The sequence below is a fragment of the Salmo trutta genome, chromosome 31, assembly GCF_901001165.1.
Source record: "Salmo trutta chromosome 31, fSalTru1.1, whole genome shotgun sequence".
In the NCBI taxonomy this organism is placed as follows: Eukaryota; Metazoa; Chordata; class Actinopteri; order Salmoniformes; family Salmonidae; genus Salmo; species Salmo trutta.
Window position 1 is genome coordinate 17,460,497 of NC_042987.1, and position 26,677 is coordinate 17,487,173.

Genomic DNA, 26,677 nt, shown 5'->3' on the forward strand with positions numbered 1-26,677 from the left:
TGTAACCAGCACCCCATCATGGTGGCGTTCAAAGGAATCTGGACCAAGGATTTCTGGAGAGCTGTGTCAGCCGAGTACCTAGCCTCCCTGATCTTCGTCCTCCTCAGCCTGGGCTCCACCATCAACTGGGCAGCCGAGTCAGACAACCCTCCCCCCGCAGACCTGGTCCTCATCTCGCTGTGCTTTGGCCTGGCCATCGCCACCATGGTGCAATGCTTCGGACACATCAGTGGCAGTCACATCAACCCGGCAGTCACAGCGGCCATGGTGGTGACCAGGAAGCTGAGCCTGGCCAAGGGTGTCTTCTACCTGGCTGCCCAGTGCCTGGGGGCGATCACTGGGGCAGGGCTCCTCTACCTGGTGACACCAGTGTCTGTCAGAGGGGGCCTTGGAGTGACTATGGTAAGACATATAGTTTAGCCTTAAAAATCAGAGAATCTAGCTAGCAACAGTCAGAGTTGACACCTATGGACTATTTTGGGACTACTCCATCAGGCAAGCTCAATCAAGCACAGCTAAAGTATTTGAAAATATTTTTAAATACTATTTGAACCCAGGTCTGGTATGGATTGATGCCATAAAGTTCTGTTCATTCATAGACGAAGACATACAGACTGTTGCTAACTCTTACTCTTGTTTCCCAGGTGAACCCTAAGCTCAACATGGGCCAAGCCCTGTTGGTGGAGCTCCTGATCACCTTCCAGCTGGTCTTCACCGTGTTCGCCACCTGCGACCCCAAACGCTCGGACCTTAACGGCTCGGCAGGCCTCGCCATTGGAGTCGCTGTAGCCATCGGCCATCTGTTCGCGGTGAGTGGGATTCTCTCTCTAACTTGAGTTAGGTAAGTTAGAGGACAGGCCACATGTTGTAGTGGTTAGAGCTCTAGGATTATAGCGAACCTGAAGGCCTCAAGAGTCAGACATTATATTTCATTCAATACCACCTATGGAAGAAAATGTAAACAGTGCATTGATGTAGTTTATTCTCTAAATCATCATAATGGTAGAATAGTACAATATAGTACATTAGTTCACAGTTAGTTCATATCTCACGTGTGCATCCTCATTGGGTACCGCTGTTCCTCCTCCATGCCAACCAATCATCAGGGACCTACCTAAACCCCCACTGTGTAAATTAATTATCCTGCAAACGACATATGCTGCCTACATGCTACTAGACGCCAATCAATGCTAACAAGTACCATGTACTGTATATCTATGGAATACCAGCATACATTTCCCATGATGATATATACTTTCATTGTATCATGTATTCAAGTGGAACAATACACTACTGTAGGTGTTGTGTCAACTCTGGCTAGGTGTTGCTCCATGTCTCTCTCTCTCTCTCTCTCTCTCTCTCTCTCTACAGTGACATCATGTTAACATCTCTGTGCCATGCTTTGTGTTCTAGATCCCATACACAGGAGCCAGTATGAACCCCGCTCGCTCCTTTGGGCCTGCAGTCGCCACCATGAATTTTGAAAACCACTGGGTAAGATAGAAACTGCTGCCGCCTTCTCACCCTCAAAGGGCTATACTCCTACACAGTTGTCGGTGAAGGGGGAATATCTAAGCCATATAGTCCATATCTAAGCCATTGATGGCTATTTGCCAGTATAAGGGACACAGCTGTTTTATGTGTTGAAACCATGTCTAAAATGGTTAAAACTGACCTGCCATGTTGTGAAGCATTGTTGATCATACACTGAGTGTACCAAACACTCTGACAGACTGACCAGGTGAATACAGATGAAAGCTATGATCCCTTATTGATGTCGCATGTTAAATCCACTTCAATCTGTGTAGATGAAGGGGAGGAGACAGGTTAAAGAAGGATTTTTGTGTATGTGTGCCATTCAGAGGGTGAATGGACAAGACAAAATATTTAAGTGCCTTTGAAGGGGGTACGGTAGTAGGTGCCAGACGTACCGGTTTGAGTGTGTCAAGAACTGCAACGCTGCTGGGGTTCACACGCTCAACCGTTTCCCATGTGTATCAAAAATGGTCCACCAGCCAAAGGACATCCAGCCAACTTGACACAAGTGTGGGAAGCATTGGAGTCAACATGGGCCAGCAACCCTGTGGAACACTTCTGACACCTTGTAGTCCATGCCCCAGTGAATTGAGGCTCTTCTGAGGACAAAAGGGGGTGCAACTCAATATTAGGAAGATGTTCCTTATGTTTTGTACACTCAGTGTATATCATTCATTATACAGTTGAAAGGTAAACTCTTTGCTTAAAATATAGGGTCAGATATGTGTTTAGATGTGATTTTGTGATAAAGGTGTTCAGGTTGTCTCTATTCTCCAGGAGCAAGGGGGGCTAAATTACTATGGGGGGGGGGGCTATAGCTACAGGACTAGGTCACAGTGCAATGATGGCATATCTCCATGCCAGAGCAGCTGAAGGATGCTATCTAGTGCCGTTCAACAACGTCTTCCCCCACAACAGTGGACGGGAGTTCTACAAGGGTTCAAATGGAAAGGAAATACTCACCTAAAGCATGCCTAATTAATAGTTTACATATAACTAGGTAGATGCATGCTTTGTAGCTTGCTAATGCAGAATAAAAGGAACAGTACAGACCAGTCATGGACAGGTGTTATGGACTATACAAAGCATGTGCTTCTTTAATTCTGTATCCAGGGCAATCATTCTCACGGAGCTGTTCATAGTCTTTACTGAGTCAGCAAGGCACAGTGGAACTGCATGTTGTGTGTGTGTAGGGAGGGGGGTCTGGGTCTTGGATATAATTAGGATAGGTCTTCTCACTGAGAGTGGTGTCAGTATCTGACAGGTGTTTGCTCTCTTTTGATAACAAAATGGTTGACTTGGCAGAACCTAAAAAAGGTGCCTGGCTCCACTGAGGATGCCCATAAACAACAACTGTTGCACCTTTACAGACATGACAAGACATCTAGTTTAATAATGCATGGCAGCTCTGTCAGAATGGGGTATCCTCTGCTGTGGTAATGGGTTCATATTTGTCTGAACTGGGTTTTACTTTACCTGTATTGCAGGTGTACTGGGTTGGTCCAATCCTGGGTGGCATCACGGCGGCTGCCTTTTATGAATACCTGTTCTGCCCGGACCCTGAGCTGAAGAGGATGCTCCGGGACGTCTTCCAGAAGGATCCAGCGTCGAGGAAGTACAGGGAGGTGGAGGGCAACGGCGTGTACCAGGGGGAACCAGATGACCTGATCACCAAGCCACCGTCCATCCACCACATCTACCTGGAGAAGGGGGAAAAGAAGGATCCTTTCCGGGACTTGACAGACGAGGTGCTGTCATCTGTATGACTACCAAGGGCACTGGAGAGGGAGACTAACCTGTAGAGCAGGGGGGAGATCCAGAGAGACACTTTCAGTCAGGGTCCTCCACCACTGCAGCCCCCTACTCCAAGCCCCCATGCCTTAACCCACACAACTCACTACTCAGGCAGAAAATGATTGCTGCATGTCCTCTCAATGTAGGTGTGTTCATGTACACGGAGGTGAGCCTTCCTCAACATTTGTGAGGTAATTGGATAATATAAAAAATTTTGCACACTACTCCAACTAATTACCCATATCATATGAAAACTATTGATCTCTGCAATCTTGTCCCATCATCTTCTGGCCCAGATTTGTTTTCTTGTGGCACTCTACTACACTGCAGGATGATAACAAAAGACTATACTTCAGGGATTTCTGTCAGGGAAAAATGTCCAGGTCAACCATTTACAATGGGTCATCACACTGAATTTGGTAACTGGAGACAAAACGGCAGGCTTATTTTGGGGGGTGGATTAGTGTCACAAATTGTATTTGTATATGAGGGCATAAGAGATATTATTTACATATGATCGTTAAGCACATTATAAAACCAATGCTATGATGGACAAGTTCTATTGGATATCTTCAGCCCGGTCCTATATTGTTCGTACTTATTTTACATTCTCAGTGCACATTGGTCAGGGAAGAAAACAATTAAGCTTTGCCTATAACATATCTATCTTAACACACAGATTTTATGTGGGTAGCAACAGATCATAAACAAACCATCGAATAGCAGTTATAGATCGTAGAGGCTGGTGGGATAGGCTATAGGAGGACGAGCTCATTGTAATGGCTGGAATGTTTTATAAATGAAACCGAGTCAAACGTGGTTTCCATATGTTTGATACAGTTCCAAATATTCCATTCCAATGAGTCTGTACTTCTATAGCCTATCATAAGCTTCTAAAGCCATGACATTTTCTGGAATTTTCCAAGATGTTTAAAGGCACGGTAAACTTAGTGTATGTAAACTTCTGACCCACTGGAATTGTGATACAGTGAAATAATCTGTCTGTAAACAATTGTTGGAACAATTACTTGTGTCATGCACAAAGTAGATGTCCTAACTGACTTGCCAAAACTATAGTTTGTTAACAAGAAATGTGTGGAGTGGTTGAAAAACAAGTTTTAATGACTCCAACCTAAGTGTATGTAAACTTCCGACAACTGTCTTTGAATGTTAGACTTTCATACTTGACAACTGCACCTTAATGCAGTTTCTGTGTTGATTTAGAATTTCATTAAATAAATTGTGATTTCCAAGTCTTCAGTGTGAACAATTTTGTGATTATACTGTACATATGCATGCCTTAGTTTGGCTTCTGTTGGTACCTCACAAAACACAAACCATAACCGTATCATATACCAAATAGATGCAACAGTGGTTTTCCGTCTGACATGAAGCACTTCTCATAATACAGCTTTTAATAAAATGTTTGAGTTTAAGGCCAGAACCTGAGCAGAGAATTGCTTCTGAAGAGATGTATCATTTCACTGTAGGGCAGAAGGAGTTTACAGCAGCAGCGTGACAGAAGCACAGTCCCCGCCATGATGGATAGCCTCATCTCCCTCTAGAAAGTGTCTCCTCATAGCCAGACGTATGGGGATGATGTGTGTTCTTTCTGAGACTATAGGTTCATATAATTCAATCAGTGGAACACCACTGGAAATGTTGGGGCACTTTGTCAAATAGAATAGAGGTGATCTGTCACAATCTCACTTTATTTCCTTTGAAAAAAACAGGGACAATTTCATGTGGAGAGAAGCCAAGCTGACTGCATATACTCCTGGGTGATAAAAAAAAACTAACTGGTTGACTTCGGATGACATTGTGCCACTGTTGATAAAAAAAAGGTAAAGCTAGGGAGTTAAACTCACATTTACAGTGCAATAGAACTCATATTACACTAAAGATTAAATCACATACCAGTTAGGTTTTTACTCCCCCTACCTCCCTCCCCAACTCAGTTTAAGGTACGTACACATGCCAACCGCGTCACCGTTTTGTGGGGAAAATAAGGTATGGTCTCATGAATATCTGCCATTAGACTGTTGACCAGAGGAGGGCAGTCACGAGCCTTACAATAAACTTTGAGGCCTGAGGAGGTGGAGACAAGGCAGCTTGAGTCCTATCCCCTGTTCATGAACTGATTCCTGTTGAAAACAACAAAAAATCCCAACCTAACATTTACACAACTACCGTAAGTGGCCTCATGACATTACAGAAGGTAATTTACTCTAACTGATTTGCAAGGGATCTGAAAGCTGTGCTCAGTCCCCAAGCAGGCCGGACAGTAGGTCATAGTACTATAACCCCCATTCCCCATCCGCTCCTCTCTCCCCAGCCTATGGGCATCCCTCCAGGGCCTGAGTAAAGTCCACAGGCCAACAGTCTCTCAGCTCGCCCTATATCATCTTCATAGCCCAAATAAATGAGCACTTAAATCTGAGTGAGACCATGGACTATTTCCTCATGGAATAGGGTACAAGGAGAGCTCTGTCTGCCACAAGTACTAATTTACAGAGCTGGCTCATCATCGGACAAGGTTGAAGGAAGGGGAGGGGACAGCATAGGTAGATAGCCGCCAAAATTGTGAAGCGGATGTGTAGTGGCTTCCTTTCCTCTTTACCATAGCCACTGTCCTAGCCTGAAAGCGGGGTTGTTTCGTACGCATACAGTCCACATTCAAGGTTTCCAAACGGCCAAAACATTCAATGAGATCCAGGGATATGGTGCAACAAAAAGGTTTATTCTTACATCTAACAAAAAAATGATTCTCCAATCAACTTAAAGCAGAGATTACTTGACGTGAAAAATACATAATATGGCCTGTCTGTATGGTCAAAAGACTATACCACTCCCACGTCTAGCTAGGACTCCCCCGCCCCCGAAGACCCAACTTCCTGCCATTATCCTAACACACTTACCACAGTACAATGAATGGGCAAGAAGGGGGGCCAAAAACTAAATTACACTAATCACAAAAGAATATATCTCAAATCAGGTAAATATAAATCATTAAGGTACGTACCTAATATTTCGTCATATACATTCATAATTAATATATTTACACAAACGTACATGGATCTCTGTATGTTCTGTCTTTTATACGAATATGTCCAAATCGGCTCTAACAGGATGCTTGTGTAATTTAATGATGAGAATTTTTTTGTGTTCAACCTTAACTGATATGAATAGATTCCATTGCAAGGTTTTGTATTCAGTCACCTTTCCACATATGTGAATACCTAGAAATATCTTGAGTATTCCTTCTCCTTCCTCTGCTGCAGTATTACATACAGTACATTTGATGTTCCAGACGGACACCAACAGTTGTTCTGGACCAACAACACTAAACAAAAATATACACACAAAACAACACCCTAACCTATGGATTTCACATGACTGGGGATACAGATATGCATCTGTTGGTCACAGAAGAAGGGGACATGGATCAGAAAACCAGTCAGTATCTGGTGTAAACCACCATTTGCCTCATGCAGCGCAACACATCTCCTTCACATAGAGTTGAATAGGCTGTTGATTGTGGCCTGTGGAATGTTGTCACACTCCTCTTCAATGGCTGTGCGAAGTTGCTGGATATTGTCGGGAACTGGAACACTGTCATACACAATCCAGAGTATCCCAAACATGCTCAGTGGGGGGGGGGTGACATGTCTGGTTAGTATGGGGGCCATGGAAGAACTGGGACATTTTCAGCTTCCAAGGAATTGTGTACAGATCCTTGCGACATGGGGCTGTGCATTATCTTGCTGACACATGAGGTGATGGCAGCGGATGAATGGCATGACAATGGGCCTCAGGATTTCATCATGTTATCTCTGTGCATTCAAATTGCCATCAACAAATGCAATTGTGTTCGTTGTCCGTAGCTTATGCCTGCCCATACCATAACCCCACCGCCACCATGGGGCACTCTGTTCACAACGTTGACATCAGCAAACCACTCGCCCACACAACACCATACACGCTGTCTGACATCTGCCCGGTACAGTTGAAACCAGGATTAATCCTTGAAGAGCACACTTCTCGAGCATGCCAGTGGCCATCAAATGTGAGCATTTTCCCACTGAAGTCAATTACGACGCCAAACTGCAGTCAGGTCAAGACCCTGTTGAGGATGAAGAGTACGCAGATGGGCTTCCCTGAGATGGTTTATGACCGTTTGTACAGAAATTAATCAGCTGTCTGGGTGGCTGGTCCCAGACGATCCCGCAGGTGAAGAAGCCAGATGTGGAGGTCCTGGTCTGGCATGGTTACATTTGGTCTGCGGTTCTGAGGCTGGTTGGACGTACTGCCAAATTCTCTAAAACGATGTTGGAGGCAGCTTATGGTAGAGAAATGAACCTTAAAGTCTCTGGCAACAACTCTGGTGGACATTCCTGCAGTCAACATGCCAATTGCACGCTCCCTCAAAACTTGAGACATCTGTGGCATTGTGTTGTGTGACAAAACGGCACATTTTAGAGTGTCCTTTTATTGTCCACAGCACAAGCTGCACCTGTGTAATAATCATGATGTTTAATCAGCTTCTTGATATGCCACACCTGTCAGGTGGATGGATTATCTTGGCAAAGGAGAAATGTTCACTAACCGTCATGTAAACAAATTTGTGCACACATTTTGAGAGAAAGCTTTTTGTGCATATGGAACATTTCTGGGATCTTTTACTTCAGCTCATGAAACCAACACTTTACATGTTGAGTTTATATTTTTGTTCAGTATAAATATAAAAAGTGACATTGAATAATGTTTTTGTGCTACTTCTACTCAGCTGCTCAGGTGATGAAATGCCTAATGAGCCACCAGCAAGATTTCATTTAAGATGATGGTTCTTCCAAAAAAACTTAAGTCTTATGTTAGGCAAAATGTATTTTAATTTATTTTATGTTGATGCCTATTTGAGGTGGCAAGGGTGGCCTGGACAAGGCCTTTATCAACGTTATTTGATTATAAGGCTGATGGGCGTTGTTAAAATACAATCAAAAACAATGTCCGAAAAATAGCGTAAAAATGTAACAAAAGCACATTTGGGAAAATGCACAAAAACGTATTTGTCCTACAGTAGACCAAACTAAAAGAGGTTTATTTGTGCTATACAGAACCAATAAAGCTCATCATGCATATGTTACAAAAAAAGACATTATCTCAGGCATTATCTTTAATTAATTTCCTAATCTAACATTCCTCACATTTACTGTATGTAGAATCTTCAAAACTTAAAGCTTCTGATGCAAAATGCCTCTCAGCAGCCGATACAACTTAAGGGGGCACAAAGATAAAACACACACCTTAAAGATCATTAGCAATTAATATTTGGGGATTCATGAAGAAAAACAGCGTAAAACACTTGTTTCATAATTCATACTATAAACAAGAAAGTCTCCCACTTCCTTAATAATTTAGAAGTAAGCTAATGTTGATTTATTCAGGAAGGTCTCTGCCACCAGCGCTGCCTGGAGTTCCCAAATTTGAATTAAAGTAGGACAGTAGCAGGCGAGTCTGTAATAACATTTGTATAATTGTATTATTGCTCTGGGCTCAGTTCATTTCCTCCTGCAGTAGCTGCGTGAAATTGTTTGATTCTCAAAACCGCCTTGAGTCTGCGGCTCTGGGGTTGGAGGGTGGTACAGGAACAGGAAGGAATGCGACACACTCTTCTTCTCTCCCTCTTTCTCTCATCTCTTTCTTTCCCCCTCTCTGTCTGATTCTCTGTCTGACATATACACACACATGCACACAAACACACACAGATAAATAACCCTTTGTTATTCTGAGTTTCATAATACTGCTACAATGGCTCACTTAATAACTCAATCTGTCTGGAGAATATGATTGATATCCTCACTCACCTTGTCGCTTCGGATAAATATTTTTCTGCATTTGCATGATAATGCTGGGAGACTGAGTGCATTTGGCATTTATCACATTCATCAAATAACGCCAAAATTAGGTTTTGAACACACAATTTGCCATTTTTAGTTAACATTGGCCCCAGAATTGACCAAGTTCTACCAGTGTCAGCCAGTCTAGGATACAGGTTTCTAGGATAAAGAGTACACCTCACATATCTATGATAGAGAGTACACCTCATGTTTATCCTGTAGCTCATACAGCAAGTTACAGAACGATCATAACGAGAGTTGCCATCTTCATCATTGGACTGTTATGCCTGCTGTTGTTGCGCATTGCAATTTTGTTTGTCATTGATTGGACTTACAGTTTTCTCTAAATGCTAATTTACAAAACCAAGACTACACCATAAGACAAACAATCAAGTTTAAGCGCTATTAGCCTGTGTAGTGCACACCTGAGACCCCAGTGGCTTAGCGACAGGAAGAGGGTGGAGAATCTCTGATTGGTTTCCTCAGGGCTCGGTTTCTCTCAGTTCCCAACCCCACATTCCCTCACTCAACATCCCTCCCTCCTTCCTTCATCCCCCTTCCTTCTATGCAGAACAACCCAAACTCTAGTTTGATGAAACACATTTGTTTGGCTTAACTCTTACAATGCCATCACGACAGTCATATCTCAGAGGCCTCGGAGGTGTAACGTGGCCCATCAGCCATGTAGCTAATGAGAGGATATATGTAGGACTATGGGACTTCACCGGAGGACCTGTTTCCATTTGGGTCTGGCCTGCACTGCCATGTTATTAGGAAAACCTTTATTATTGTTGCCCTCTAGTGGGAACCATGTAATAGGATTACATTTTATTAGAGCCTCCCAGCATTACCCAACCAAACCCCCTCCTCCTCTTGTCTCTCCTCTCTTCCTCTTACTGCATTGTCATTACCTCTTCTGTCCACTGTGGGTGGGCTGGCTGTTTAGCTGGGTTTGGGATGGGAAGAACTGGATGGATGTATGTCGCTGTGATCAGAGTATTAGTGAAGATAGGTGCTCAAACAGACTGAATAGGACCACTCCTGTCTAACCCTCTGAGAGCTACCTCATTGTATGCTGCTATGCGTAATCATTTACTATGATATTTCTGGTATATTCCACCATCGAAACCGTCATGAGGGCTAAACAAAAGAGAACATTTTCATGCAGATGCAAGTCATGAAGTCATATCAAAAGGTTCTTCATTTTAGGTACAGTGCCTTGATGGCACCAAACCCAACATACGATAACTCCACAGTACACTTTACCAAAACAAGCTAGTTGCAACAGAGCCTTCCTTAAAAGTTAAATGTCCCAGTGCCAAAAAAACTATTTGATGATAAACTGCGGGCAGCCCCAAACTATACATGGCCGTAGGCTCAGATTGAGTCAGATTCAGGAACAATCTCAACCCTCTCCCTATCCAGCCCACTCCCTTACATAACCACGGGCCATTACAGGGGTGTGGTGTGCACAGCAAGAGTCATTAACGTGGTCCGAGGCTACATCACAGCAAGATCTCTCAGTATGTTCTGAATGAGGATAACTGTGGCCACTGTTTGATTGAGTTCATTATAACTATGGGGGAGAGCTGGCAAAATCAAATCAAAGTGTATTGTCATAGAATGAAAGAGCCATGGGCATACTGACTGAGGGAAATGGATATCAAGCCACCAGTACGCACTAGTCTGACCGAAAGATTCAAGAAGAACAAATTAACTTCTCACTGATGGCACATTCATAAGCTATGAGTAATTCAGCAAGTGAAAACTCAAAGTTTAGACAGGATAAATATATTTTGGAAAGAACCAGACTAATAAAAAGAGCGCCATCTGCCACAAAAAGGGAACAAGTGATATAGTCATCGTGAGATAAAATGAATACAGACAAAGAAACCATGGCTTTGTATAACTGTGGCTCAGTTGACTGTTTTCCAGAGAGTTGGAAAGTAACTCAAACCTCCATACAGTGCATGCATGGATAACCTTAGGCATGATGTCATCAGGCACTGTTGCCAGGCTAGGTTTGTTTGGGGCGAAATCACATCTGCAAGCTATTTCACTAATTTGTCCACCAAAATATAGATCTGACAGGGCTCTCCCGCTGTTGCAGCAACTAGGTTCTTTTCCAAGTAAAACATACCCCACAACCAGAGTATTAGAACAATGGAATTGTTTTTGGCCCCAGAACACCAAGCAAGAGTATTCAAAAATCACCACTGGCTAGCTGGTTTTCGTTTCTACAACATCTAATGCATATCTTTAATACTGAATCGGGAGGGCCGCATTATGACTTGGCTCCATTTCTGTGGAAAATAGGGAACGTATGAGATTTTGAGGCCTTGGGTGCTCTCAGTTTTGCTACAGTTTGTCAGCCTGATTGCAAAGATAAAAAATAATATATATTTTTTTTAAAGTGCAGGAGGATGGGGTAAATAGAAAATGCAAGGCTTGGTGTTTGTGCGCCAGCCGGCAACCTCCGGGGCAAATAACTCCATTGTAACACTTTAATCCTATGTTTGTTTTCCCCTGGGACACGTTGGTCAAACAGTGGAAAGCTAAAAAAGGCCCCTGTGCTCTGGATGTGTTAAGAATGGCTGGCCCTGGCCATTCCTCGAAAGCAATCTCTGGTGATGATCTCTTTAGGATGCAATGGGCAGACGAACACTCTTTAGATCATGGACTTTCAGAGTTGGTCAGTGGCCAATTTGCTACAGTTGGTCATTTGCCTGATACAGCCTCAGCCAGAGGGAATGGTTACGAGGGGCCAAACTATGAATGACATGGAGTATATCAAATTATCTGCACAGGCCTACTCCATCCTGGATAATGTGGTTCTCTTGTTTCCTAAATTCTTTGTTTGTCCACACAGACCATGGTATGATGATTACATCTAGCATGTTTGAGTATATGGAAAACTGAAAAGGTAACTGCCTAAACCGCTATCGTCAAACAATCACTATTCATATGATTTGTATCCATGAGTCATTCACTTGTTACACAAATGCAACCATCTTCTCTGTAGTGTTAGTGTTTTGAATGGCTTAGTTCAGGAAGGACATATACAGCAGTTGACATTATGTATCAATTAATGCATATTATTTTGAAACCTATGAAGGTGAATAGAGCCCCATAGTAAAGGTGTCATAATACCCATAAAACCTAGCGGTCAAACAGGGAAATGGTTCCAATAATTTTTTCACCATTCATTTTTTCCCATAGGGGATTTTAGAAACACTTCAAATAAGGCCTGTGTTTCGTGTAGGCTTACCCTGGCATGACGTTTTGATAACCATGTAAATCTCTCTCGGGCAAGGTCATTTATCAATATATTTGGCTCTATTTACTTTCGGATTTGAAAATGTTAATTAGCATCAATGTAGACGTCATGCGAAACTACAAATCCCTGCATGTCATTCCTAGCTGACACCTTTGCTAACAGGTATTGTGTCAATGTAAAACCTGCACAATACAGGTAACAGAATTGTTCATTTAATTTTTTGCCAATTTTTTGCCAATTTTTTGCCAATTTAGTCATTACTACATTTAGCTAACAGATAGTTAATCCAGAGATTATTACCATTGCCTCGATTCGGCAGTCTTGTCCAGATCATCATGGCATTTTTAGTTCTTTATGATAGGCATGTTAGCAGCTAATTAGCACAGGCGAATATTGATAAGTCACCTAGAGAGATTTACATGGTTATTAAAACGTCACGCCAGGGTAAGCCTACATGAAACACAGCCCTTATTTGAAGTGTTTCTAAAATTCCCTGTGGGAAAATAATTGGAACCATTTCCATTTGACCGCTAGGTTTTATGGGTATTATGACTCATACTGTGGTACTCTATAGATTTGCATAGATGTAAGAGCTTTTTATTCCCCATTCAGAGCAACTAGTGCTTTTAACAGCAGGTGGCGAGAGAGAGGATGAAAGAATTTCTAAATGTTATCCTTGTGTTTATTTGTAACAGTAGGTTCAACAGCAGTACATGGGAGACAAATGAACAGATCCACTATTGAACATATCAGGCATGTGGCTCTGTTAGAGTGAAAAGCCATGTAAAAGATATGGACATCATTTAAATGACTGTACAACCAGGTAACAAAAATATTTTGTATATTTTGCATTATGTACAAATCAATGAAAGGAAGAATTTAGAACTTAATCTTAGTTGTCAGTATGCCACAGTTTGAAACGAAAAGCTTCAATATTCCAGGGCCCGGTTTCCCAAAAGCATTTTAAGGCTAAATTCATCAGGAAATATGGTTCTAACGATTAACTTAGCCTTAAAATGCTTTTGGGAAACCGGGCCCTGAAATGATGCATGGTTGAACATTTGAAATGAGCTCGTGCATAAGCCCCAGGCGCTGATTCAGACTTGATTGGGGAAAGGCAGGCTGCAAGTGCTTATTTATATAACTATGTCAGTTGGGAAGTTGGCCAAAGGGAATGGGAGGGGAAGTGTCGATTTTCCATTAGAATTCATCCATTGATTAAAGTTGATTGTAAATCAAGTTGTTTGACACTGTGACCATTTATGTTCGAACTCCAGAACATTACAAAAAATACACGTTAAAAAAATAACATTTTCAGAAGACAACCAACAATCTATGTAATTATCACCATCTGCTGCTTTTCCTTCCTGGCAAAGAAACACTCCGTCCATTTGCAGAAATCGCCTGCGGGAACGTTACATCAAAACTAATCATAACGATTAAAATCAGCTTTGCTGTGCGAGAGGAAGCCAATAGGGAAGTTGGAGACAGGCGTGAAGATTTTGTATGCCGAAAAAAAAAATAGCATGATTATTTTCTTTTAGGATTTTATGAAGAAATATAAACTAAATGTTCCATAAAGGCCGACGCACTGTTGTAGTGATGTTTTTTGCTAAGAGTTTTATTCTGTAGATTGGTTTAGACTGGGGTAGAGACATGAGCTAATTGTATCCTGATCTTTGCCTTGAGGGGTTTGGAGCCCTGGAGCAAGTATTCTCTGTATTTTGTTCTGTCTACCTTAGCCAAGCTATTGCATTTCTCACTGGTGTAGGAAGGGAAGCAGATCGCAGGCGAAATCTAAGGGAAAGGGTTCTCAAATATACTTTATGCCCATCCATGTTTCAGGTAAGCGGATATTTATTTGGTTTGCTATTATTTCCGAGGCTGGTTTGACTGGGACTTTCAAGGCGCAGCCGCTTTTACGCATGTGCCAGGCGATGAGCGCCACAGTCTAACACATTTAACCACTTCCTGGATGTTGTTAGGTGTTAAACAACTGTATTTTTCAGTAAGTGTCGACGAATGACTTAATGTTTCTATTTTCACCGAATTGTACGACCTTCGTTCAGAAAACACCATAGCTATCGGTCCGTGTGAATTCGCTCCTGGCGCATTGTTTCAGCCCGAACACATCGTCGCCGTTTTCCCCATTGGACTTCGTCACACAAACCGAGTTTAGGCATTTCGAAAGAAAAAGCCTCTTCGTTTGTCCTAGACCAGTTTCATTTCCTGAGTGCCCCAGATCTGGCTAATGAAAGACGCCATTGTGGAGTAATTTTGCCGGAGGGTTTTTATTTTGTAAGACAGGAGGTACCTATTTTACACACGTCAATGCAAATTCTGTGAATAATGCATTTGTATTTGGCGTCGCTTTGTAACGAGAACCATATCTATGTAAACCAAGAGACAATGCAGGCTACAGTATCTTCCTTTTGCTTCCCATAGATCTCTTGCGGGGCTGACCTATACCCGTGCGCAGGGAATTCCACGGTACAGAGGTGCCACTGCACATATTTAGATACTCCCTGGCGGAAGTCTGGATCTATGTTTGCATCTTTGTAGCTGTGATGTTATGGAGACAAAACATGATATATATGGTTAGTATGAGTTTACAAATTCGAATTTTAGGAATGATATTCATCCACAATGGTTAACACATTACTAGCGAGATCTATGGCTGCGCATCAGGATGTGGCCACAATGGCTATGAACACTATGCAACTTTTTTGACTTATACTTGCCATTTCTCAATCAAAATCTAACTGTTTACAGGCTGGTGGTGGTATATTCCCACCCTTTTAATGCCAAAAAGTAAAACGCGCACATGTTATAACATTTTAATTAGTCCTATTCCTTACTTTAGAGTGAAATGCGTGGCTCTAGGAGCATTCGCTGGAGGGCGCTGTTATGACGAGCAACATTCGCATCTGTGCGTAAAAGGGCACCATTGCTCAATGTGCTTCTCACACATTATATATACATGCAGTCATTAGTCACACATTATAGGATCTCCAAATGTACAATGAGGGCACCTTCAACGATTTTTGCATGATTAAAACAGTGGACACAACAGCAGGCTATGTCCAGATGAAAAGATTCCTACCATAATGCTTACTTGTGCATGCAACTTGTTTATTTTTTTTGTTCACACAGACACACAATGTAAAATATTTGTTGAAAACTAAACACAGAAACTGAGTGCAGTCCGACAACTAATCTTTGATTCATTTTGCCAACTCCAGATTTGTTTGAACATGCTGCGGTGTGGATTCGGTCAACACAATTACACCAGACAAGGATAAACAAGAAAGTCACTTGAGACAGAACTATTTGTTTAGCGTGTTCTTGCTACTCAAGTTTAGACTTAAATATGCAAGGGAACACTGAACCACTAACAAATGGTAGAGCATTTGTTTTGTATACACACAGCAATGTGGTTGGCCTACATTATTCAAAATGGCAACAGGTGGGAAGACTGACTGCAGCAGTTCTGAAAGGAAAAGAGATGAAGGGAATGGGATGTAGTATATCAGTTCACACATACAGGTAACTGCCAAAATAATGGAAACACTTGAGTAAATGAGAGTCTATTGAATACAGGTGTGGTTCCTGAGTTAATTAAGCAATTAACATCCCATCATGCTTAGGGTTATGTATATAAATGCTGGGCAGGCCATTATTTTGGCTACCATGGCTATGCCCCATCCACAGGGCATGAGTAGTTACTGAATGGTTTGATCAGCATTAAAACGATGTAAACCATATGCCATTGTCACCTGTCACCAGATCTCAACCCAATTGAACACTTATGGGAGATTCTGGAGAGGGGCCTGAGACAGCGTTTTCAATGAACAAAACACCAAAAGATTACATTTCCCAGAATGGTGTCTCATCCCTAGAATAGAGTTCGACACTTGTAGACTCTATACCAAGGTGCATTAAAGCTGTTCTGGCTCATTGTGGCCCAACACCCTATTTTAAGACATTCTTGCGATGCCTTGCAGTGTTACTTGTCAGGTTCTACTGATGATCTTACCACCTGGGTGTCCTGGTCTGTGCCGTTTTAGATGTGTACTGTAAGAGTTGAAGTGTTCGCCTGCTGTTTGAAAGTAGGAGTAGTCAACCTGAAAAAGAATCCACAGGGAAAGGTTTTAATTTGAGTTGGGATGAAATGGTTGTGCTACATGTACTGAATCCATTCTCTTTTTCTCCTCTCTCGCTCCATGACATGCGCACACACACACACACACACACTTTTCATGATTCTTCTAAGCAGATTCTCCACTCCATCCACCTTCATGATGGCAAGGCTTTGAGGACAGCCAATTTCAGCGAGCTGGTTTTCAGAACTTTCTACACATACCATCTTCCACAAATTAGTCAGGGAACAAATTACCTGCATTCTGAGTATGATCCCACGCACTTTGCCGGCTGCTGTACACAGGTTTCCCTTTTGAAGAGCAGCCGTGTGATTTCTCCCTCTCTGTTCGCCCCGCGGGCCCCTCTGCCTTCTGCGAGAGGGATTCTGGAGTTGAATTTTAAAACTATGTATGGCTGCCTGCGCTTATCAGCGTGTGCACAAACGAACTGCATGCAAATCAGGGCAGGATCACACACCACAGTGGCGGCCTACACTCAAAGGCAGGCTTAATTGCTAATTGGGTATCTAGGTGTGAAACCCACACTGCCAAAACTGAGAAGTAAAAACATGGATGTTTTAAGGCTAGCTGTGGTTGTTTTTAATTAAATTATATTTTAAAAAATGACTGATTTTAAAATGAGTGGATTGGATTTCCTGAACGTTATAGGAAAATAACCCAGGAGAGTATAGTATGTGTCAATACTTCATGTAGTTTGGATTCTGTTTGGTGAACAACTACAATGAGGGGTCAGATGTTGTGGATTTAATGGTACCATCTTATGGTGTGTATTATGATCTTTTCGCAGTGCTGTTATGGAAAATGTTGGATCGGAATATATTCTCCCTTTCTACTTTTTGAAAGAGAAAATAATTGCCTGTGGATCTCTGATATGTCATTAGATTAGATCTAGAAGGGCCTTTGAAGTCTGCGTATTTCTGGTATGGGCTAAGACCATACTGCTTTATAGAGGGAGGAACTTTTTGGACTGTGTGTGGATGGTAGGGACCGGTAGGAACTAGGAAGCGCACCTGCATAACTGTTAATAAGAAAAGAGATTTAGGCAAAATAAATAATCATAACAGACACATTGCGAAAAACAAAGTGGAAATGTGTCCATAACACTGATCAACATTATCCAGCTAGTTTATGTAAAATGGGTGGGTGTCACTGGTTTTTAATTTGCTCATCAAATCTACACTACAATCTTAACAGCCCTCCTGAATACAGCCCATTGTTCTGGGAGAATAATAATAATTTATTCAACTTTTATAGCGCTATTCATGACGTAAATACATTCCAAAGCGTTGTAAAGCAACAACAAAAAAACCGTTTTAAAAAACAGCTAATCATCATGAGTAGATCGACGGTTAAGAGGCTGAAGGTCGATAGAGTTCATGGCTTGATTGAGGTCAGCGGAGGGCGTACGTACGCTTTCAATACTATCAGTGTCTTCTTTATGTGCGTAAACTGCTCTATGGACAGTGTGCTGTGGAAACTAAAAGGATCGGGGAAAGGTTAAGCGTTCATCCAGGGTCACCAATGCCCCGGGGGCGTGTGTGTGTGTTTTAATCTAGAACCGAAACACGAGGTCTGTTGCATTTTGATTATGTACTTTTGTTAGTCATTGAATACTCTGCACTGTTATAGTGTTACAATATTTACTGAGCTTTGTTTGTTTTTTTACTAAGGACCTGTTGCCAGACATCTGGACAAGGTTTAGTTTCAGATGCAGGCTAAGTGGAAAAGTAATGTTCAGCCTACATGGTAGTGTTTGAGAGGCAGCTGGAACAAAGGATGGCGAAGAATAGGAAGGGAAAAGGCCAGGGCGCAAGTTGGGATATGCTGCGCTTTTGGGGTGGTCCAAAGATCAACCTGTTGTCCACTTTATAGAATACACCTTAGCAGACGCGAAATTCTGCGGTAAATGTGACAATGCCTTCCTTTATAACAGCGACAACCCTAAAAACCCAGGGGCAACAGGATGAAAATGCTGTCGGGGGGCTTTGACTTATCCCAACAACCATTGCAAAAGCAGCACAGTTGACTGTCTGCCACTGAAGCATCGCTCTTGTTTATAGTGTGCTGCTGCCCGCCATTCACGCCTCTCCGGAGTCTGTAGGTGGAAACCGACAGCATCTCCAGCTTGAAGCCAGTTTTTAGTGCGCCAGGTTCGATAATGGAAGCAACGGATATCATGGATTTAACACCTCAGAAACCGAGAAAGCACCCGCGTCCAATCAATTCCGTGGATGAGTCCGTAGTACACGCGTCCCTGAAACGAATCTCTATGCGAACAGGAGCGGAATGCGGGGACGCTCCGTTCATGTACTCAAGAAGCAACCCCTTACCTGCAGTAGCACTAAAGCAGAATGATCATTCTGTGTCTTCATCGTCAGCGCAGGTAACAGACATTTATTTAGTCCGATTCGTTTCCACTTGTGCATACTGTCTGTAGATGCTTTGTTTTATGTCGGTTGCCTAGCCACCAACAGTGGACGTTGTTGGATTTATTTGGTGTGAATCAATGCAAATGTTTTGTATCCATTTCCCCAAATGGATCAAATCAGATAAGCAGAGCTAATGTCATTTAAAACTTCATCTAAAGTTTTAATTTGGGTTCTACATCTCTTTGTCATTACTACTTAATTCAAATGAGAACATCTACATTTCTCCCTCCAATGACAATGTTTGCATGTTGTGCAGAGAGACGTTCTGTATTTTTTTATTCTTATTGGCTCAGAGGAGGGTCTTGAACTTGTGATTGGGAAACTCAATTTGTTCTGTTTGCCATTAGAGATATTGGCAGCTAATTGTGTTTTTGGGTTAGCAGGGAACATTCCTAAATCTTATTACATTATTCAAATCTAGACTGATTATTGCTCATTTACAGTCTGTGAGATTGCTGCTCCAAATTGATTTTGGTTTTGGAAGATGATTATGCCCAACAGATATGGGAGGTTGTGCTGGGTAACATTCAGGTCAAGGTCAGGAAATACTAGGCTAGTGTAACACAGAGCGATACATATACTATCCCAGTCCTGACTAAACAGAGGAGTTGGACCTTGGACAACTACTTGACCATAACTTTTTTTCAGAATGATGACAAGAATATTATCTGGCCAATCAAAGTCCTGCAATGTTGCATTCTTCATTTCAGGGTTAGTTTAAATGTATCCTTTTTAACCGGTGTGTACTAACACACTTCCTGTTTGGTGTAAATGTAACTGTTTTAACTGGAGTTTGTACTGTTCAGTCAACATTTATCAATGGAAAAATACACATTTACATATTATGAACAAATCGTTTGAATGTGTATTCAATCTGTGCTGTCCACCATATTGATAATCATTAACATGGTTTGTCTACTTGTTTGTAACAGGATAACCGTTCCAGCATGTCCAGGCCAATGATCACAAGATCGCCAGCGTCCCCCCTGAGTAACCAGGGCATCCCGACACCCGCCCAGCTCACCAAGTCCAACGCCCCTGTGCACATCGACGTGGGCGGACACATGTACACCAGCAGTCTGGCCACGTTAACCAAGTACCCAGAGTCCAGGCATGTGAGCTCTCTGCTATGGATACAGTTCTTCAATTACACTTGAGTAAAGCTATGTCTTTGTTTTAGCCCTTTTCGGTACACAGTGCCACAGAGTGTTTTAAATCTGTGTTGTTCGTATGTGGTTCTAGAGGGTGTTTGGGATGATTCAGGGGTTGAAAGGAAAATGATGAGGTAGATGGTAGCCTAGCCCAGCATTTCAGCCGTGTTCATCTGCATTAGCTCTCTTACCGCTTAAAGATACAGTCCGGGATCTTAAGCACAACAAATTCCTAATGTATCATACGAATTGCAATTGATTTATTTATTTTTTTAAATGGTGGTAGGACGTTACATATCATACAAAATGGATGACGTAGTACACAAACTTTGGCTCGTGAACACCACTTTCAAATCTGCTGTCTGAAACTATACAAAAGTTCTGCGGAATTACTTTAATGCCAACCTCTGATAGCTCAGCTCGGACAAATGTCAAAGTTCATCCAATCACAAAGATGTAGTACTCGAATGGATGAATGATATTACTGAATGTTTCAATTCATATGATTATTGAGGCTATTCTACAATAGTGATTACAATCCATCATAGCAATATTTTCCCACTATACCAAATCCAAAATGGCCTCCTTTTTTCAAACCTGCCCCAGAGATATTTTGAGAAGTAAACATTTGCATGGCTCAAATGTCCAAACTGCAGACAAAAGCAGCTCCTAATTCTGACAGATGTCCCAGCAGCAGTAAAGGGCAAGGAACCATCTGGAGGCAAGAGTGCCACGCTGCAGCCTGGGGCCGGGCCCCCAGGGCGCCACTCCACCTCAGGCACCTCTCTACCAGCTGGCCCTGACCCCCTCCATCAGACCACAGGACAGCTCTTTCCTCTCATCCATACCGCTTCATTTCCCTTTCCCTCTGATTCTATCGCTCTCTTCCTGTCTTTGTCTGTTTCTCTCTTTCGTTCTCTCTCTCGCGTTCTCTTGCACTGTCTCTCTCTTTCGCACTGTCTCTGTCTGTGTGCATGGAGCAGAGTTATGTGTGCATCACTCAACAAAGGTGTGAAAGAAATCAAACACTGAGCTCACCCACATCCAGTGAGTCATAGCACATGATGCACAGAGTCGCTGTCCTGAGTACTGTCAACTGCTCAACAGCTCAACAGCTCAACTGAAGAATAGCAGCAGTTTGTTGGGCCCTATAACATATGATATATTGAACATGCATGGAAGGAAAACTAATATCATTATCTACACATTGGCTAGATTAGCAACTTTATTTTATTTATTTTTATTTATTTCACCTTTATTTAACCAGGTAGGCTAGTTGAGAACAAGTTGTTATTTGCAACTGTGACCTGGCCAAGATAAAGCGTAGCAATTCGACACATACAACAACACAGAGTTACACATGGAATAAACAAAACATAGTCAATAATACAGTAGAACAAAAGAAAAGGTCTATATACAGTGAGTGCAAATGAGGTAAGTTAAGGCAATCAATAGGCCATGGTGGCGAAGTAATTACAATATAGCAATTAAACACTGGGATGGTAGATGTGCAGAAGATTAATGTGCAAGTAGAGATACTGGGGTGCAAAGGAGCAAGAAAAATAAATACAGTATGGGGATGAGGTAGGTAGATGGATGGGCTGTTTACAGATGGGCTATGTACAGGTGCAGTGATCTGTGAGCTGCTCTGACAGCTGGTGCTTAAAGCTAGTGAGGGAGATATGAGTCTCCAGCTTCAGAGATTTTTGCAGTTCGTTCCAGTCATTGGCAGCAGAGAACTGGAAGGAAAGACGACCAAAGGAGGAATTGGCTTTGGGGGTGACCAGTGAGATATACCTGCTGGAGCGCATGCTATGAGTGGGTGCTGCTATGGTGACCAGTGAGCTGAGATAAGGCGGGGCTTTACCTAGCAGAGACATGTAGATAACCTGTAGCCAGTGGGTTTGGCGACAAGTATGAAGCGAGGGCCAACCAACGAGAGCATACAGGTCGCAATGGTGGGTAGTGTATGGGGCTTTGGTGACAAAACGGATGGCACTGTGATAGACTGCATCCAGTTTATTGAGTAGAGTGTTGGAGGCTATTTTATAGATGACATCACCGAAGTCGAGGATCGGTAGGATGGTCAGTTTTACGAGGGTGTGTTTGGCAGCATGAGTGAAGGATGCTTTGTTGCGATATAGGAAGCCGATTCTAGATTTAATTTTGGATTGGAGATGCTTAATGTGAGTCTAGAAGGAGAGTTTACAGTCTAAACAGACACCAAGGTAATTGTAGTTGTCCAGGTATTCTAAGTCAGAGCCGTCCAGAGTAGTGATGCTGGACTGGCGAGCACGTGCGGGCAGTGATCGATTGAATAGCATGCATTTAGTTTTACCTGCATTTAAGAGCAGTTGGAGGCCACGGAAGGAGAGTTGTATGGCATTGAAGCTCGTCTGGAGGCTAGTTAATAGTGTCCAAAGAGAGGCCAGAAGTATACAGAATGGTGTCGTCTGCGTAAGAGGTGGATCAGAGAATCACCAGCAGCAAGAGCAACATCATTGATGTATACAGAGAAGAGAGTCGGCCCGAGAATTGAACCCTGTGGCACACCCATAGAGACGGCCAGAGGTCCGGACAACAGGCCCTCCGATTTGACACACTGAACTCTATCAGAGAAGTAGTTGGTAAACCAGGCGAGGCAATCATTTGAGAAACTAAGGCTGTGGAGTCTGCCAATAAGAATGTGGTGATGGACAGAGTCGAAAGCCTTGGCCAGGTCGAAGAATACGGCTGCACAGTAATGTCTCTTATCGATGGCGGTTATGATGTCGTAAAGGACCTTGAGCGTGGCTGAGGTGCACCCATGACCAGCTCTGAAACCAGATTGCATAGCGGAGAAGGTACGGTGGGATTCGAAATGGTCGGTAATCTGTTTGTTAACTTGGCTTTCGAAGACCTTAGAAAGACAGGGTAGGATAGATATAGGTCTGTAGCAGTTTGGGTCTAGAGTGTCAACCCTTTTGAAGAGGGGGATGACTGCGGCAGCTTTCCAATCTTTGGGAATCTCGGACGATACGAAAGAGAGGTTGAACAGGCTAGTAATAGGGGTTGCAACAATTTCGGAAGATAATTTTAGAAAGAGATGGTCCATATTGTCTAGCCCGGCTGATTTGTATGGGTCCAGATTTTGCAGCTCTGAGAATTTAATCATCAAGAATTTGATGCTTGCGTCCCACCTACTCAACAGCCAGTGGAATCCCATGGCACGATATTCAAATACTTTAGAAATGCTATTACTTCAATTTCTCAAACATATGACTATTTTACACCATTTTAAAGACAAGTCTCTCGTTAATCTAATCACACTGTCCAATTTCAAAAAGGCTTTACAACGAAAGCAAAACATTAGATTATGTCAGCAGAGTACCCAGCCAGAAATAATCAGACATCCATTTTTCAAGCTAGCATATAATGTCACCAAAACCACAGCTAAATGCAGCACTAACCTTTGATCTTCATCAGATGACACTCCTAGGACATTATGTTATACAATACATGCATGTTTTGTTCAATCAAGGTCATATTTATATCAAAAACCAGCTTTTTCCATTAGCATGTGACTAGCATGTGACTAGCATTCCCACCGAACACTTCCGGTGAATTTACTAAATTACTCACGATAAACGTTCACAAAAAACATAACAATTATTTTAAGAATTATAGATACAGAACTCCTTTATGCAATCGCTATGTCCGATTTTTAAAATAGCTTTTCGGTGAAAGCACATTTTGCAATATTCTGAGTAGATAGCCCGGCCATCACAGGCTAGCTATTTTGACACCCACCAAGTTTGGTACTCACCAAACTCAGATTTACTATAAGAAAAATGTGATTACCTTTGCTGTTCTTCGTCAGAATGCACTCCCAGGACTTCTACTTCAATAACAAATGTTGGTTTGGTTCCAAATAATCCATAGTTATATCCAAATAGCGGTGTTTTGTTCGTGCGTTCAAGACACTATCCGAAGGTTAAAGAAGGTTGACACCGCCCGGCGCGTTTCGTGACAAAAAAAATCAAAATATTCCATTACCGTACTTCGAAGCATGTCAAACGCTGTTTAAAATCAATTTTAATGCGATTTTTCTCGTAAAAAAACGATAATATTCCGACTGGGAAACCCTGTTTTTGTTCAAAGACTGAAAATGTAAACATGGTGGAGGCTCGTGCACGAGCGCCCCAGTCTCATTGTTCTCAGATTGACCACTATCCAAATGCGCTACTGTTTTTCAGCCATGGCCTGCAAAGTAATCATTCAATGTTCTGGCGCCTTCTGAGAGCCTATGGGAGCGTTAGAAAATGTCACGTTATGCCAGAGATCCCCTGTTTTGGATAGAGATGATCAAGAAGGCCAATAAATAGTCAGAGGGAGCGCTTCCTGTTTGGAATCTTCTCAGGTTTTGGCCTGCCAAATGAGTTCTGTTATACTCACAGACACCATTCAAACAGTTTTAGAAACTTTAGGGTGTTTTCTATCCAAATCAAACAATTATATGCATATTCTAGTTACTGGGCAGGAGTAGTAACCAGATTAAATCGGGTACGTTTTTTATCCGGCCGTGCAAATACCGTGCAAATACTGCCCCCTATCCCCAACAGGTTAAACAACACAATGTAACTCCAAGTCAATCACACTTCTGTGAAATCAAACTGTCCACTTAGGAAGCAACACTGATTGACAATAAATTTCACATGCTGTTGTGCAAATGGAATAGACAACAGGTGGAAATTATAGGCAATTAGCAATTCACCCCCTATAAAGGAGTGGTTCCTATGCTTCCTGGCTGATGTTTTGGTCACTTTTGGAAGCATGAGACGGAGTCTACAACCCACACAAGTGGCTCAGGTAGTGCAGCTCATCCAGGATGGCACATCAATGCGAGCAGTGGCAAGAAGGTTTGCTGTGTCTGTCAGCGTAGTGTCCAGAGCATGGAGGCGCTACCAGGAGACAGGCCAGTACATCAGGAGACGTGGAGGAGGCCGTAGGAGGGCAACAACCCAGCAGCAGGACCGCTACCTCCGCCTTTGTGCAAGGAGGAGCAGGAGGAGCACTGCCAGAGCCCTGCAAAATGACCTCCAGCAGGCCACAAATGTGCATGTGTCTGCTCAAACAGTCAGAAACAGACTCCATGAGGGTGGTATGAGGGCCCGACGTCCACAGGTGGGGGTTGTGCTTACAGCCCAACACCGTGCAGGACGTTGGCATTTGCCAGAGAACACCAAGATTGGCAAATTTGCCACTGGCGCCCTGTGCTCTTTACAGATGAAAGCAGGTTCACACTGAGCACATGTGACAGACGTGACAGAGTCTGGAGACGCCGTGGAGAACATTCTGCTGCCTGCAACATCCTCCAGCATGACCGGTTTGGTGGTGGGTCAGTCATGGTGTGGGGTGGCATTTCTTTGGGGGGCCCCACAGCCCTCCATGTGCTCGCCAGAGGTAGCCTGACTGCCATTAGGTACCGAGATGAGATCCTCAGACCCCTTGTGAGACCATATGCTGGTGCGGTTGGCCCTGGGTTCCTCCTAATGCAAGACAATGCTAGACCTCATGTGGCTGGAGTGTGTCAGCAGTTCCTGCAAGAGGAAGGCATTGATGCTATGGACTGGCCCGCCTGTTCCCCAGACCTGAATCCAATTGAGCACATCTGGGACATCATGTCTCGCTCCATCCACCAACGCCACGTTGCACCACAGACTGTCCAGGAGTTGGCGGATGCTTTAGTCCAGGTCTGGGAGGAGATCCCTCAGGAGACCATCCGCCACATCATCAGGAGCATGCCCAGGCGTTGTAGGGAGGTCATACAGGCACGTGGAGGCCACACACACTACTGAGCCTCATTTTGACTTGTTTTAAGGACATTACATCAAAGTTGGATCAGCCTGTAGTGTGGTTTTCCACTTTAATTTTGAGTGTGACTCCAAATCCAGACCTCCATGGGTTGATAAATTGGATTTCCATGGATTATTTTTGTGTGATTTCATTGTCCACACATTCAACTATGTAAAGAAAAAAGTATTTAATAAGATTATTTCATTCATTCAGATCTAGGATGTTATTTTAGTGTTCCCTTTATTTTTTTGAGCAGTGTATATTGATCTCTGTCTCTCTCTCAATTCAATTTCAATTGAAGGTCTTTATTGGCATGGGAAACATATGTTTACATTGCCAATGCAAGTGAAATGGATAATAAACAGAAATTAACAGTAAACAATACAATCAAAAGTTCCAAAAATCATATGTCTATCTATATACAGTGTTGTAATGATGTGCAAACAGTTACATTTTAGTCATTTAGCAGACGCTCTTATCCAGAGCGACTTACAGTAGTGAATGCATACATTTCATATAATTATTTTCCTGTGCTGGCCCCCCGTGGGAATCGAACCCACAACCCTTGGCGTTGCAAACACCATGCTCTACCAACTGA

At 42.7% G+C, this 26,677-nt stretch overlaps 2 protein-coding genes and 1 long non-coding RNA gene across 12 annotated transcripts in view; 2 read left to right on the forward strand and 1 right to left on the reverse strand.

Moving 5' to 3' along the window:
• LOC115169653 (aquaporin-4-like) lies at positions 1–3,319 on the forward strand. The gene is made up of 4 exons (XM_029725486.1): positions 1–402; positions 645–809; positions 1,414–1,494; positions 3,024–3,319. The coding sequence occupies exons 1-4, from the start codon at positions 19–21 to the stop codon at positions 3,300–3,302; spliced, it is 909 nt and encodes a 302-aa protein (XP_029581346.1). The 5' UTR covers positions 1–18; the 3' UTR covers positions 3,303–3,319.
• On the reverse strand, positions 3,265–17,066 carry LOC115169654 (uncharacterized). 2 transcript variants are annotated; one of them, XR_003870898.1, is made up of 3 exons: positions 16,901–17,066; positions 16,541–16,628; positions 3,265–3,332 (listed from the first exon to the last, which is right to left on the reverse strand). It is a non-coding gene; the product is annotated as an uncharacterized LOC115169654 (long non-coding RNA). The 2 variants fall into 2 exon arrangements; XR_003870897.1 differs by lacking the exon at positions 3,265–3,332 and adding an exon at positions 15,940–15,994.
• Positions 13,211–26,677, forward strand: part of LOC115169652 (BTB/POZ domain-containing protein KCTD1) — a 23,173-nt gene continuing 9,706 nt past the window's right edge. Inside the window, exons 1-4 of one of the 9 annotated variants that reach the window (XM_029725476.1) lie at positions 17,066–18,234; positions 18,335–19,047; positions 19,742–19,804; positions 20,026–20,204. In XM_029725476.1, the coding sequence (XP_029581336.1) occupies positions 18,823–19,047; positions 19,742–19,804; positions 20,026–20,204 (467 nt within the window). In that variant the 5' untranslated portion in view covers positions 17,066–18,234; positions 18,335–18,822. The other 8 variants (XM_029725484.1, XM_029725478.1, XM_029725483.1 and 5 more) reach the window with 8 other exon arrangements.

Bases quoted from the DNA above. Each gene is read 5' to 3' on its own strand.
- LOC115169653 (XM_029725486.1), top strand. From the start codon at position 19: ATGGTGGCGTTCAAAGGAATCTGGACCAAGGATTTCTGGAGAGCTGTG. The intron at 810-1,413 runs GTGAGTGGGATT...TTTGTGTTCTAG, and splicing joins CCATCGGCCATCTGTTCGCG to ATCCCATACACAGGAGCCAG. The intron at 1,495-3,023 runs GTAAGATAGAAA...CCTGTATTGCAG, and splicing joins TGAATTTTGAAAACCACTGG to GTGTACTGGGTTGGTCCAAT.